A 13,804-nucleotide genomic window follows, 5' to 3' on the forward strand; every position below is an offset into this window, starting at 1 on the left:
GTTTCTCCCCACCAACACTGAGGTCAAAGGAGAAGCCTGCACAGAGGAATGTCCTACTGAGTAATTACAAAAGCACCTCTCTTAACACACCCAACTGACCTGGCTTTCATGCCTACCTGTGTTAATAATCAGTGCTCATAATGAACAGAATCCATAGGTCTGCTGGGTTAAGGTCTTCAACAACCTTGCTCCAAGCAGTCAACGAACAGCACGGTGAGGCGCTGTGGCCTCTTGTTGTTTGAGCTGTGCTACGCTAGTGACCCCTGGTGGACATACTGAGCACTCACAATTTTAAATCAATTCAAAATTCGAGTCTTTCAGGAGGGTCATGACTCATGCTGAACTCAGGTTAGCACCGTCTGAGGCAAAGATACATTTCATCTGCACGTCATTGTACGTAGGGTCAAATTAAATGGTGACATGGGTTTGTGTCCAACAATGCTATACTTGCCACAACTCAAAAAAATCTAAGCAAACAGAAAACACAGATTGGTAAACTAACAGCCTCCATTCTGAACAGAATGAACACATTTATTTGGGTTTTTGCGCATTCTGGTGCCATTTAATTGAGGAATATGTTGCTATCATGTCAATTCATGGTCATTCATGGTCTCAGAATACTACATTTTACAAAATGTCACAGTACAACATGAGTTTATAATGAAGATGTTATATTCCAGGTTGATGTATATTTCTTTTCCATTTTATTTCTTTTAAAGCATCAGATATTAATCTTATTTAATAACTCATGACAGAAATGCGTCTTTCATACACAGAGTTTATTTAGCAGCAATAATGCTTCGTGATATTTATTTTAAAAAAGAGAGTAGAGTAGAAAATTTAAAATGTATTTTGAAAGTACAGTATTTCTACAGTTCTGGATGTGTTCCCATTTGTATCTGTGGTGCTTTCTTGTGTCACATGTTTGACTCAATTTACAGGAAGAATTTACCATCCTTAATGGTAAGTAATGAATGTAGATTATTCATTAATTGTGTTGAGCGATGGAAGTATTAATAAGAAACACACATTGCTGTGCAGGACTTAAAAAGTAAAAACTGTCTTCACTGCTATTCCATTCCTGTGAGAACCAGCTGTGGTAAAAGCAGTTGCAGTTATTCTCACAGCTGAGTTCCTTTTGGAAGTTTCTGATCCAAAACATTAAAATTAAGTATAGTGTAATTGTCAGGATGCAATTGTGAGTTTTGTTAGTTGGGTCAGACTGACTGCAGCAGACACACTTCTTTTCAAGGCTTTGGTACAAACAGAGTTAGTGTATAAACCAAACAGGTAACGCTTACATTTCATTCTGACTGCACTGAGTCTCCAATCCTATTTCATGTCCATCTCAAGACTTTCCAGCATTTCCTAACACAAAACATGTTTTTTTCTCATGTTGTTAAACAGTTATAGTAGCTTTCCACTTCAGTATATTTGCCCTTTTATATTTGCAATTAATAGTCAGAGTCATGACGTGTAATTCACAGAGTTCTGCAGCTGTCCTGATTAGGTAACATAGTCTGTAACCGTACATCTCAATAAATAAATAAATTTGCTTTAAATGTGTAAAAATAAATTTAACCAAATTTGATTTTTTTTAATTGCTTCTACTTATACTTACCTTTTTTTTAAATCCCCCAATTTATTAACTTTCCCTTATAATTCTCCATTTTATTACACATTCAATTTATACATTTTAACTTTTATAAATTAAATAATGTCTGCATTTAAAGGCATATGAATTAATTTGTTTATTTATTTATTAATTGGATTGTTGATTTATTTCTTTTTTCATTTGACAGTTTTGGTCTTCCATGATGAAGAGCAACTCCAACCACGTATGTTTTTTATAAAATACTTTACAATACATGTAGACAACAGAGACCACTACAATTATAAAACGTGTTTAATTAGTAACTTACACAGATTTCATGTTCAGGTGAGCTCAACAAATCTGGTTAATGAAGATATACATGTAAGTGATTAGAGACCCAGACTCTCAGAAACTAAAGTAGCCCACATTCAAATGTGAACCGACAACGAAGCTGATGTCCAGCCCAGCCAGAAATTTATGAATGTAACTAAATTATAAAACTCCAGAATAAGGCTGTTACAATCATTACTTTTATATGAAGGTGAAGAAAATATGTGTTTTGGAAAATTGTAGCTCACTCAGCAGTGTTGAACCTTTAAGCCCCAGATACAGACAGTTCTGAGACACAAATACAGAGTAAACTCTTAAATTAAACATGCAACAATATAGTCCAGACAGCAGCAGACAGAAGGTTGGGGTTAGAAGAGCTAAGTAAGCAAAGGCGAGGGAAGCGAGGAGGTCTCCAGGCTAAAGCTAACCCTCCATCAGCTATCTCTGAATCAAAGCAAGCAGGGGGCATAGAGTCATAGAGCTCTACAATGACTCAGCAGACATGCTTTTTCCTCACCTGCTGCAGATTAGAATGCATATTATTACACACACCACATGTTTGTTCATTTTTAAATAGGTCTGAATAATGCCAAATTGGGACTGGTGGTAACACAGCAATCAATTTGTTGCCAGATAGAGTGAAAAGGGCAATTTAGACATCTCTGTGGAAAACTGTCATAGCCCAGACAGGAGGCACAAGTGTTACAATACATGTATAACATAAATATAACGGAAAAAAGATCCACCTCATTAGAAACCAGCCCTTAAAAGAAAAGAACATAGACCAACAATAAGGCATGTTGAGGTCTGTAAAGCACTGACTGTCCATACAGTCTTCGGAGCATCTGGATTAGGTTTCGGTCAAATGTCATAAACCAGTTAACCTCTCACTCAACTCCCACAGCTTCTTTCCCAGGGCATCGTCTCGTCCCTTGGCGCCCACTCGCTGAAGTGCGCAGTTAGAGAAGTAGCGCCCACTGAGAGGCTCGATGCCCTCTTGCAGGGCACAGTGCAGGGTGGTCTGGGACCCCCCCTCCGGGTCCATGAAGAAAAGCTTGGCAAAGGGCATGATGAGGAGCTGCTGCCACAGGCTCATACTGCGTAATATTTCTGTGTAGATGACTCCTGGGAAGAACAGAGTGGAGTTTACTGTAAAGCACAACTTGGACTATGGGCAGTTTGCACTTCCAGCTGCAAGAGCAGCCCCCCCCCTCCCCGTACTATTCTGACAACATGCAATCTTGTAACTGTAGGGGACCAGCAGGGTCTAAGTGAACCTCAAGCCAGCTTTCTTTTCCATTGTCATACTATCTTATTCCCTTCACTGGTGATATGTGTTGTCTGTGGTGTTTATTCATTGTGCCACACATTCTTTAATATACGTTTAGAGTTTGTAAAGAGAACCTGTTACACCTATCAAGCAATTTTTTGTCACAACACGATGCACTGACTGGCACATTTTAGACAAGCAAAAACATAGTTACTAGGCTCAGGAGTGTTTAAGGCAAAAGAGCCACGGAGAACGTACATTGAACAAACAGAATCCCCTCCCCCCAGAAACACATGAGACTAATATCACAATTAAAAACAAAGCACATACTGTGAATACACATAAATAATAGTAAAGGAGTAAAGTTTAAGTCCAAACCCCCAACACCAGCCCGACACATCACACACAGACATTCAAGTGCTCAACGAAACCTCTCAAATTGCTAAGCTAGTCTCTAGGGCCTTATTAGGGGTCTCATTTACGACCATGGTATCAATGCAGTGTCTTTTTACATAGCGGATGATAGAATTTAAGGTGGTTCTAATGACAGTGTTCTTGTTCTAAACTAATTCACTCAGCTGATCTCCGGGGCCTCCACTCACCTCGGGGCCCCAGGCAATTGCCTCCTTTGCCTCCCCTGTTGCGACACCCCTGACAAGTCTATCTATAAATGGAGGAATCTCTGTCTGTGTCTGTCTGTCCCTCAGTTTTCTTGACAACTGCTCATCCATTTAACTTCAAACTCGGCTGGTGCAGGTCTTCCAGGGTATCGGAACACATTTTCTTAGCCTCTTGCACTTTCTAATATCACTATTATCATGTAGACTGATCTTAATTAGCCTACTGCATATTTTATTGTGATTTCCTATCCGATTGTTACCATGTAGTGAACTAGGAATTAGAAAATAATAAGACTGATGATTCACTTTGTTACATATAGGAGAAGGAAGAAATTACTCAAAGACAGTATAACAGAAAATGTAAACCACGGATGAAATACATTATGGTTTAAAAAAATAAATAAAGATGATTATATATATATATATGACTGCAAAATCAAATCAGTTAATCCTTGAGTCGAGGTGATTGTTTGTGCCAAATGTGAAAGGATTCCCTCAAGGCGTTCACAAGGTTAAATGTGCTTTGTGAGGTAACAGTAACCTTGACCTTTGACCTATAACCACCAAAATCTGTTCAGTTTATCCTTAAGTCAAAGTGATTATTTTTTACTAAATTTGACGAAATTCCCTCAAGACGTTCTTGAGATACTGCAATCACAAGAATGGGATGGACGCCGGCCAACCCTGAAAAAAGAGTCCTTAGTGAACTAAATGCTATGAACTATGATTGGCGCTGTCAACATCTACGTGTATGGTGAAACCACAGACTATAACGATGTGTATTGGATTGCATTGTATTTGTATCTTGTGTAGCAGAAGGGAGCTTTAAGTATGCTTCATGTATCATAAAACTGTGACCTGGTAGTATTTTAGACAAGCTACTACGGCAGCCTACAAATAAAATTTGAACAATTAAAATAACTAATAAATGTAAACAAATATATTTTTAAATGCCACACCAGCATGCACACTTAACTAGGGTGTGGCAATGACACAATTGACAAAAGGTGGCTTGAAAATCAAACAGACAGTCAATGAACCAAAAGCAAATATTTCATATGCTCAGGGCGTCTTTTTTGTTATTCCCAGTCATCCCAGTATTCTAACACGGCTAGAGGGCAATTGGACTTGGTTGTAGATACTTGACAACGTTTCAATTCTTCTATGAGAACCCTTTGAGGAGATGTGAAATGTCTTAAAGCATCTACACTGCCTGCCCTGAACAGGCAAACTGCATAGGACTCCATGAATAGCTTTTTTAGTTAGTAGTCTATGCTAGCCTTAGTCTATTATTTTCACTGTTGTTGTGCTATTGCAGGAAGCTATTGTAATCATGCAAGTGTCTTTGTATGTTCATTCAAACTGAATTTTTCCATGGAACAAGCAATACGATGAAAACTTCCACAAAGAGATAATAATTCAGTTAAATCAGAAAAACCTTTGTTGATAACTTTTCTCCTCTGTTTCGGGGGATGTTTTGAGTATGAACAAGGAGACAAACTGCCCATTTTACCCTGTTCCCATGATAAATATGTTTATTAAATGTCATTGCTACTATAGTTACTTCATATCTGAACTGTTTCCCCTCACATCCCCTCTTCAGTCTCCCACCTTCTGGGAAAAGATACCAGAGCCTCCTGGTTCTTATCCATTTTGTTATAGCTCTCTTCCACTGCGTTTTGTCTCTTATCTGTTGTGTTTGCTTTTGTACTTGTATATTTACACCCATCTGTGTCCTGTACATATTGCAGAAATACTCGCGGCAGACTATAACATCAACGCTGGCCTAAGCTGGTGACAGCAGCAATAGAACGATTCCAAAAGAGTTACTGTATGTACTCCCTTTGGTGGTTATTTGGCTTCAAATCCCAGTGAGAGAATGCTAGTATCTGTCCATAGTGACTTATGATTTTATGTACTTTATAAATGTACATAATAATGCCGTGTGTGGAACAAGACAGCAATTCCATTCTATAAAATCCAAGCAAATTTGTTTAATTGTAATTATAGCTGTTTGGCAAGAGAAACTTTAGGTGGTATAACAAGCTCATATGTTATAGATCCGGAGTGGGGAACCTTTCTTCTATCAAGGGCTATTTAAATTTTCATAACATCCTTTGGAGGCCATACTTAATTATTGTTTATGTCAGGGCTTGCAGACACTTGGACGACACCAGAGGAGCAGTATGGAGGCATGTTACGCTTTTTTCTGTTGTTTTTTTTTCTGTTTGAAGAATTGATCCCCAGTTACTTCAACTGTATTGGACTTGGCTGCAACTCCAAAAGTGTTTTGTGGACTCAAACAAATCACCCACCTCTCCATCGACATAGTGGTGACTTTTCATTTAACTATCCCTTTAGGAATATTCAGTCTGACATTTCAATTAGAATTAAAGATATTAAAATATCCTAAATACATAAAACATTAATAAAACAACCAAACAATAAATAAAACGGACTCTGTTAACAAAAATAGATCTTGAATAAATATTGAACATTTGGCACCGGATAAATGTTACCAGCTCAGTATACAGGATGGGATGGCTATGATTTACATGAGCATTTAGGTTTGTATTCTGCTAGGTTACAATTTCCAGCGTTTCACCTAGGATTGATTGATTGATTGATGTGTGTGTGTGTGTGTGTGTGTGTGTGTGTGTGTGTGTGTGTGTGTGTGTGTGTGTGTGTGTGTGTGTGTGTGTGTGTGTGTGTGTGTGTGTGTGACCAGTTAAATGTCAGAGGCGCAGATCCGCCCAGGTGCTATCAAGGAATGTTTTAGTCGCACCTCACAGATTTTTGGTCGCCTGCATGTTTTTTGTATTCATGAATTGCCTCGCGGGCCGGATCAACCAATCTTGGGGGGGATCTTGGATTAAATTGATCAGATCTGACCTTCATCAGACAGTGATGCAACTTTTTTTTTGGTGGCTCCTGTTCTGCCAGCTGATTGTGATATTTTGGTTACATGTTTCTCATACATTGTATTTGGGTATTAACAGTATATTGTTATGGATAGATGTGAGCCCATTACGCATCATTCACCCCATTCTGTCATTCTAACAGTTCCACTTAAATAGTTAATTATATAACGTTTATTTCAATGTCTAGGTAAAGTAAGGCGGGACCCCAGAGAGAATCCTGCCAAAGGCAAGTAGTGGTCTAGTTGTGTTTGCAAAAGCTGGCAATAAAAATGACTGAACACAAAAAAGAATGTATTGTTTAGTGCTTTAATGCAACACCATGAAGCCTCTATCAAAAGGTGGTTAATTAAGAGCTCTAGGAGAACCAGACGGAAATAACTTGCCTTACAATAACTATTAAAAACAATTAGAGAACAAGCCATTTGCCCTGATCTCCAATTTTTTTAAAGTTCACCATTTGACAAATTTCTGTCAAATGATTGTGACAGGTGAAGGAAAAAAAGGCTCTTTGAAAAGTAAACAGACAGTGAATGAAACAAAAGCAACACAGTCATCTGTGAAGATTGTCAATCATCCAGGTATCCAAACATGGCTCAATCATGGGCAACTGGACTTGGTTGTAGATACTTCTCTTGCATAAGAGAATTTGGATGAGAGGTAAAATGTCTTTTTCAGTCTAGTTTTACACCATTATTTTCACCATGGCTGTAAAACCTTGTTTTAACAACATTGAGAAGCCATTGTAATGAAGAAATTGTTCTTGCATGTAAATTTGAACTGGATTAAATGTCTTTCTTCATCTGTGGACATTTTTCCATGGAACAAGTTAGACTGAAACATCAGCTCATGCGTAACCAAAAATAACCTAATAATTTTAAGAGATGTTAATTCAGTCAAATTAGAAAAACTTAAGATGATAACTTTTCCTGTTTCAGGGGATGCTCTTAGTACATTATGATTCTGTGGCTATGAAGAAGTCAGACAAGCTGCGAATCTACCCTGTTACCATGATAAATATGTTATCATAATAATTTAGGGATTAAATATTTCCACTGCTAGAAAATGAATGTTGGCTAAGGGCATTTTCACACAGTTGTCTGTGAAAATTCTTAATCATCCAGGTCACAGTTATCTAAACATGGTTCAATCGAGGGCAGGTTGAAGATGTCTCACCTCTCAAGCAAGAGGGTTCCTGATTTCAGAAATGTTGATGCCTTCAAGTATACTATCAGCTCTGAATTTACAAATGCGTAGGGCGGCCACACATACTGTAGGTTCCTGAGAATCACATCCATTCCACGATGGATGGATCATCTCACCCCTCACATTCCCCTCTTCAGTCTCCTGCCGTCTGGGAAAAGATAGCAGAGCCTCCTGGCTGGATCCACCAGACTGTGCAACGGCTTGACTGCAGTCTGTCAGGATGCTGAACTCTCTCCCCTCTACCTCTGAATAACCTCTACTGTAACTGTAACCCATACCAACATGCACTAGTCACTTACACAGTCACCAACTCAGCTGCTAATTACTCATCCTTTGGATAAAACATGAACGATTGTATTTTACTTGTACACCCATTAAGCTGCATTTATCCAATTTGTTCCACTCATACAATTTATTCAATTTGCACTGTAACTATTCACTGCAGCTCATATCATCATCATCTCACTTTTCATCCTTTCATTATTTTAGCTTGTGTCTGTCTTTCCCTCATATCCATTGGGATTTAGCTCTTATTCTTTGTGTTTGCTTGTGTACTTATATCTTTACACTGGGGGTCTGAGAGAAACGGATTTTCAATAGATGTTGTGTATCCAGATGATATGACTTGCCGAGCATCACAGAAGAAAGGACAGAGAGGACATTGTTTAGGATGTCTTGGCTCTTACAATGTTAAAGTGGAATAAAATAATACATTAAAACATTCGTGCTTGTGTATATTATTATATTTTACTTTAGATTACATGTCAGAAGATAATATCCTTTTATCTAAAACTACAGATCTGCAACAATTTGGTTGACATCCCATAGCATTTCATACATTTTACTGTGCACACATGTTTTCACCTGTGTTTGCTTCTAAAGGGGATTTCCTCTCAAAATGGGAGGGAAACACTGTTTTCACAAACTACAAAACACACAGACTTTAATAATTAATGTATTGAGAGTACTGCATTCATTATCAGTACTTATCAATGTGAACGGTCCAAAACTCCACAGGGATAAAAAACCTGTCTGTCAGCAGAATTACCCAAAATGGTGTGAAAAACTGTCCAGAAGAGATTCTGGAACATTGAATCTGAGCGCCTGTATACCATCGCTACTGTCCTCGATGAGAAACATCATTCTTCACATCTGCGTGTGTGTTTCTGTGTGTATTTTAAAGGCTCCAATTCAGAATCGATATTTAAATCGAAAAAACTGTCTATATATTTTTTGGGGATAAAATGGGATATTAAGTAGGTAACTCATATACATAAATTCAGAGCAAAATTGAGGTTTCAGTACTTATATTGTATTGAGTGTACATGTAGACGTGCACGTCATGTATGTGTGTGTGAGTGTTGTGATTGGTGAGGATGTGTGCATGTGTGTGAGAGGGACAGAGAGGGAGAGAGACAGGGAGTGAGGAATTATATCATTACAAAATATTATCTCTCTGATTTGTCGACCTCTGGACACTGTCATAACTGTACATACACACACTTATATGCACACCCAGACTGACACAAACACCCCTCACTCACACATACACACCTTCAAAGCTCAGCACGCTGTAAATCATATCCAAAAATATACTCAAATATTTGAGGGGAAATTGCGTTTTTCAAAGCTCTATGTGCAAATATAAAAGGCAAGCAACAAAAATAGACATACTAGACAAGACCTAAAGACAAGCGAAGCCATAAAAAATGAAACATTGCACGTCATCTCACAGTGGTTGGATTATTGCACAGTGTAACAGTAAACAGCAACAGTAAATGTTTATTTTATTTATGTTGTATCATCTAGGTCTAGGATATTTTAATATTTAATTCTAATTCAAATGTCATACAGAATATTTTATAGAATTAAAAGTTCATTGCTCTTTGAAATGGTGTACTTGCATGATTATGCTATAATATTATAATTATATCAGTGGTATAAAATGGTTTGAAAATGATGACGATAATTTCATTCAACCCAATAATTTCTGGAACAATATATCGTCCAACAAAATGTGTTATTGTTACAGGCCTACCTTAAAGGGATAGTTCACAGAAAAATGAAACTCATTTGTTTATTTATCGCAAGTCAGATGGCCATCGCAACGAGATGTTTTCCTAATATCGTGCAGCCCTACTGTACACCTTACCAAAATGTGTGTTCCAAAAATGTGTGTTGTTTCTCTTTCAATATTAAGAAACAACAGCTTTTTCTTCAAGCTTTTGTCTTGCCCTCCAAAATAGCTGCCACAGGATATGTTACATCAGCCAAAATTCTAATTCTAGAATGTGTGGTTGCCACTGACCTGGGTGCAGGGTGTAGCAGGTGACACGAGTGCCCTCCAGCCTATTGGCCAGCTCTCTGGTGAAGAGCACATTACACAGCTTGCTGCTGCAGTAGGCCTGAACGTTGTACCAGGTGGATTGACCCAACACCAAATCTTTCTGGGAAGCCAGCAGAGGGAAGTCAATGTTTCCGAAGCGGTGCAGGAGCGCAGCCACGGTGACTACGCGGCTGGGTCCACATTGCTGCAGTCGCTCTAGGAGGAGGTTGGTGAGCAGGAAGTGACCAAGGTGGTTCACCCCAAACGCGAGGCCGAAGCCATCCTCTGTGCGTCCTTGACCCATCACACCTGAAACGCAGAGTACGTGTAACGGGCAGCTGCTTCAGTCTCTTAGTCTACTTCAGTTTATTGAAGCAACTTCGTAATGGAATCAAATATGAAAATAACCCAAATGATAATCTTCACCTGCGTTGTTGATAAGAATGTCCAGTCTGGGTTCAGTCTTCAGGAAGGTTTTAGCAAAACTGCGCACAGACTGTAGACTCGCCAGATCTAACTGCATGAACACCACCTGATTGTTCCCGCTCTCCTGAAAAACAATAATTCTGGCTCAAACTCACATAACGTATCTAGCAGAAATGAACATTTATGACAAAACTCATTGCACTCATTCAACAACTTCCTGTTTGATGGCAAAATATCAAAAATCAAGGTCATGCCATGGACATGCACTTCACTTCAAAACCCAATCTTGTAATACCTTTTCTTGTGGAATTCTCTAGATTTGAAAGTCACTCTGAAGTCAGTCCTGTTGACGTACAATGGCTGCAAATCCCCAAAAATGGCTGACTCCCTTTTTGGTTTAGCTATACTAAAACAAACTTATGTGCAAGACCCATGCCAGACATTTATTTTTGGGTTTCAGTAAATTTATGTGAGTTTTCAAGCACATTTGTTTGGGAATAAAAGAAAAATAATTCCTTGCATTACAACATGGTCCTTGCACCAGTCAGTGCTCAGACCTAAAGAAAACATTGCATTGTACAAAGGTTTTAGACACTCAACTTAACGTGAGGCTCTCTAAAGGTGTTCAAAGGGTGATGTGATATACATTTAATCATCTGTTCATGTCCCAAGCTTTGAACATACATGACGACTGAACAAGAACAAGTTCACCTATGCAGGCACCAGTGCACTAGATCGATGTGCATGTTCACTGTGTTAATCCATTTTGAAGAATATCCGGACAACATGCTCTATTGCCACAATATTAAGATGAGTTGCTCTACTGACCACTGACGTCTGCACCTCTCAAAGGACTTACCCTGCGGATGTCGAAGGCAGCAGCCTCGGCTTTCTCCTGGTTGCGGCAGGCCAGAATCACCCTGGCTCCTCTCTTTGCCAGCTCCAGAGCCGTGGTCTTGCCGATGCCAGTGTTGCCCCCTGTGCAGGCAAGTGAGTCATGTGCATGAAAGTCAATGAAAAATTACCAAAGGGCATCAAGCTGCACTCGCCGAAACCTAACTCTCATTCAAATGCCTGTCAATCAATGTTGATTTACATAACAACAAATATTATACAAAGAGCAATTGTATAAAGAGATCATTATTCAGCATCAGAGGAGCACTTCAATCCAATACAAGTTTTAAAACATCGGGGGTAGAGCACTGTGCCTTCAGCCTGTGGACTAAGTTGAGAGTGTCTTCATCTACATCCTATGATAAACTACAGCAGTGGTCAGCAACTGGATGAAACCTCAGGTCAGAATCACCACAAGATCAATTTGAGAAGTTTTTTATTTCACTATATGAGACCAACACATTCAGAACAAGTGCTGATCATTTTCTCCAACTGGCCACCTAGTCTGATGTCCATAGACATCCAGGAGAACTTGATGTGTGAACACAGCGAATTGGGGGGTTGATGATGTTTGTAACAGATGAAAAAATGAAAACAAATATATTCAGGTGAAAAAGCGGTGACAAACACGATAAGACACCAATGTGGTGATAAGAGCTGACGTCTGTGTGTTGTCAAGGAAATCACGCGATCGCCGCAGCAGAGTTAATACGTCACTTCCTGCCTCTTCCTACTGCACCGGTGGCTCCACCTCTTGCCTAAATGATGCAGAGGATTTGTGGCTGTTGTGAACGCGTCTGTGCAGAGAACCTCCCGTTGCGTTGTGCATCAAGTCTCTGGAATCAAGTCTCTGGACTTTACCCGCAAGTCATGTCTGAAAACGGCTTAAGAAAAAACCGTCCATCACGAAGCTTCACCGCATACATCGTTAAATGGCAATTAAGTTTACATCGCCAAACCCATTAACTGGCTATATACCGCAGGCTTTTAAGGTAGCAGTAATTAAACCGCTAATTAAAAAGCACACTCTTGGCCCAGATGTTTGAGATAATTATAGACCCACATCAAACCTCCATTCATTTCCAAAATCCTTGAAAAAGCTGTTGCCAAACAATTGCGATTACTGTTGGAAGACTTTCGATCAGTGTTTGGAATCCATCCCAGCACTGTTACAAGTTACTAATGACCTCTCATGTTAGCCTCACGATAAGGCTCCGATAATCTGGTTTGCTGTCGCACTGGTAATTGGGCTTTCCCAAAGTAAATAGGGGATTGACATGATAATCACAGATCAAGGTATCTTAAACAAAAGGCAAACTGAGTGAAGGGTTGACACCATGATCACTATTCATGTTTCAAACCTGATGATGTAATAGTGGTTACTTGAGGCAAGTCACTTTGTCCTATTTTGCACATTGTTTGATTGTGTACAAGGTGAAAATATATGAAAGTACAAGTTAAATCAAAAAAATTGAACAGAAGAAAAAACTTCATAAAAAAATACTTAAAAAAGTTCTATGAATATATTTACTTTTTAGATCCAGCTCAGTGATTTAGACGAGTTTACGCTTTTATATTGGATTAATTTGTTTCATGACTAATTTATCATTGAATGGAAAATGACTATGACAGATTGCTTCCTTCATCACTTCTCTGACTGTCACTAAAGGTTGCCTGTTGCTTGGAGAGACCCCCTAGCGGCCATCAGACAAACTGTAGATTCCCTCTAGCCCTGAGCTGGGAGCTGTTGTGTCAGATGTCAGATTGACACATGGCTGCGGGTGGAGCAGTTTGCAGCAGCGAAGCAGGAGAAGATCCACAGCAGCTCAGAGCCGGACGTGACTCAGGGAACACATTGAGGGGAACGTGAAGCTACGCGTTAGCAGAAGCTAACAGCTGAGGCTCTCTACCTGTCACGATGACCGTCTTCCCCTCCAGCGTCACCGAGCGAGAGCATCGCGCTCCTCTGAACACGCCGTAGTACACGAGCACGTAGAGGAAAAGCGCGCACGCTGCGAGACACAGCGGCACCGACATCACGGCTACAGACCGGCACGAGAGGGAACGAGTTGTCCGGAAGTCCACATTTCCGGTCACCACTTTCAAAATAAGACCCTTGTAAAAGTAAAAAAACATGGCGTCGCACAATAGTAATAACTAAAGAACTTGCTTTCAAAAGGCACATCGACTCCGAAGCTGAAGCTACTTCCGGTTGGCCTC

General features: G+C 39.5%; 1 protein-coding gene across 1 annotated transcript; it reads right to left on the reverse strand.

Moving 5' to 3' along the window:
- Positions 1-1,888: 1,888 nt before the first annotated feature.
- dhrs13b.1 (dehydrogenase/reductase (SDR family) member 13b.1) lies at positions 1,889-13,773 on the reverse strand. The gene is made up of 5 exons (XM_035155217.2): positions 13,495-13,773; positions 11,550-11,668; positions 10,691-10,814; positions 10,247-10,573; positions 1,889-3,049 (listed from the first exon to the last, which is right to left on the reverse strand). The coding sequence occupies exons 1-5, from the start codon at positions 13,718-13,720 to the stop codon at positions 2,793-2,795; spliced, it is 1,053 nt and encodes a 350-aa protein (XP_035011108.1). The 5' UTR covers positions 13,721-13,773; the 3' UTR covers positions 1,889-2,792.
- Positions 13,774-13,804: the final 31 nt, after the last annotated feature.

The sequence above is a fragment of the Hippoglossus stenolepis genome, chromosome 4 (assembly GCF_022539355.2).
Source record: "Hippoglossus stenolepis isolate QCI-W04-F060 chromosome 4, HSTE1.2, whole genome shotgun sequence".
Taxonomy (NCBI): domain Eukaryota; kingdom Metazoa; phylum Chordata; class Actinopteri; order Pleuronectiformes; family Pleuronectidae; genus Hippoglossus; species Hippoglossus stenolepis.

What these genes read in the sequence shown, in the direction of transcription:
- dhrs13b.1 (XM_035155217.2), bottom strand. Translation starts at nt 13,720, where the DNA reads ATGTTTTTTTACTTTTACAAGGGTCTTATTTTGAAAGTGGTGACCGGA. An exon ending in GAAGACGGTCATCGTGACAG is followed by an intron (nt 11,669 to 13,494) that starts GTAGAGAGCCTC and finishes TTGCCTGCACAG; the next exon opens with GGGGCAACACTGGCATCGGC. An exon ending in CTGCTACACCCTGCACCCAG is followed by an intron (nt 3,050 to 10,246) that starts GTCAGTGGCAAC and finishes TGTTCTTCCCAG; the next exon opens with GAGTCATCTACACAGAAATA.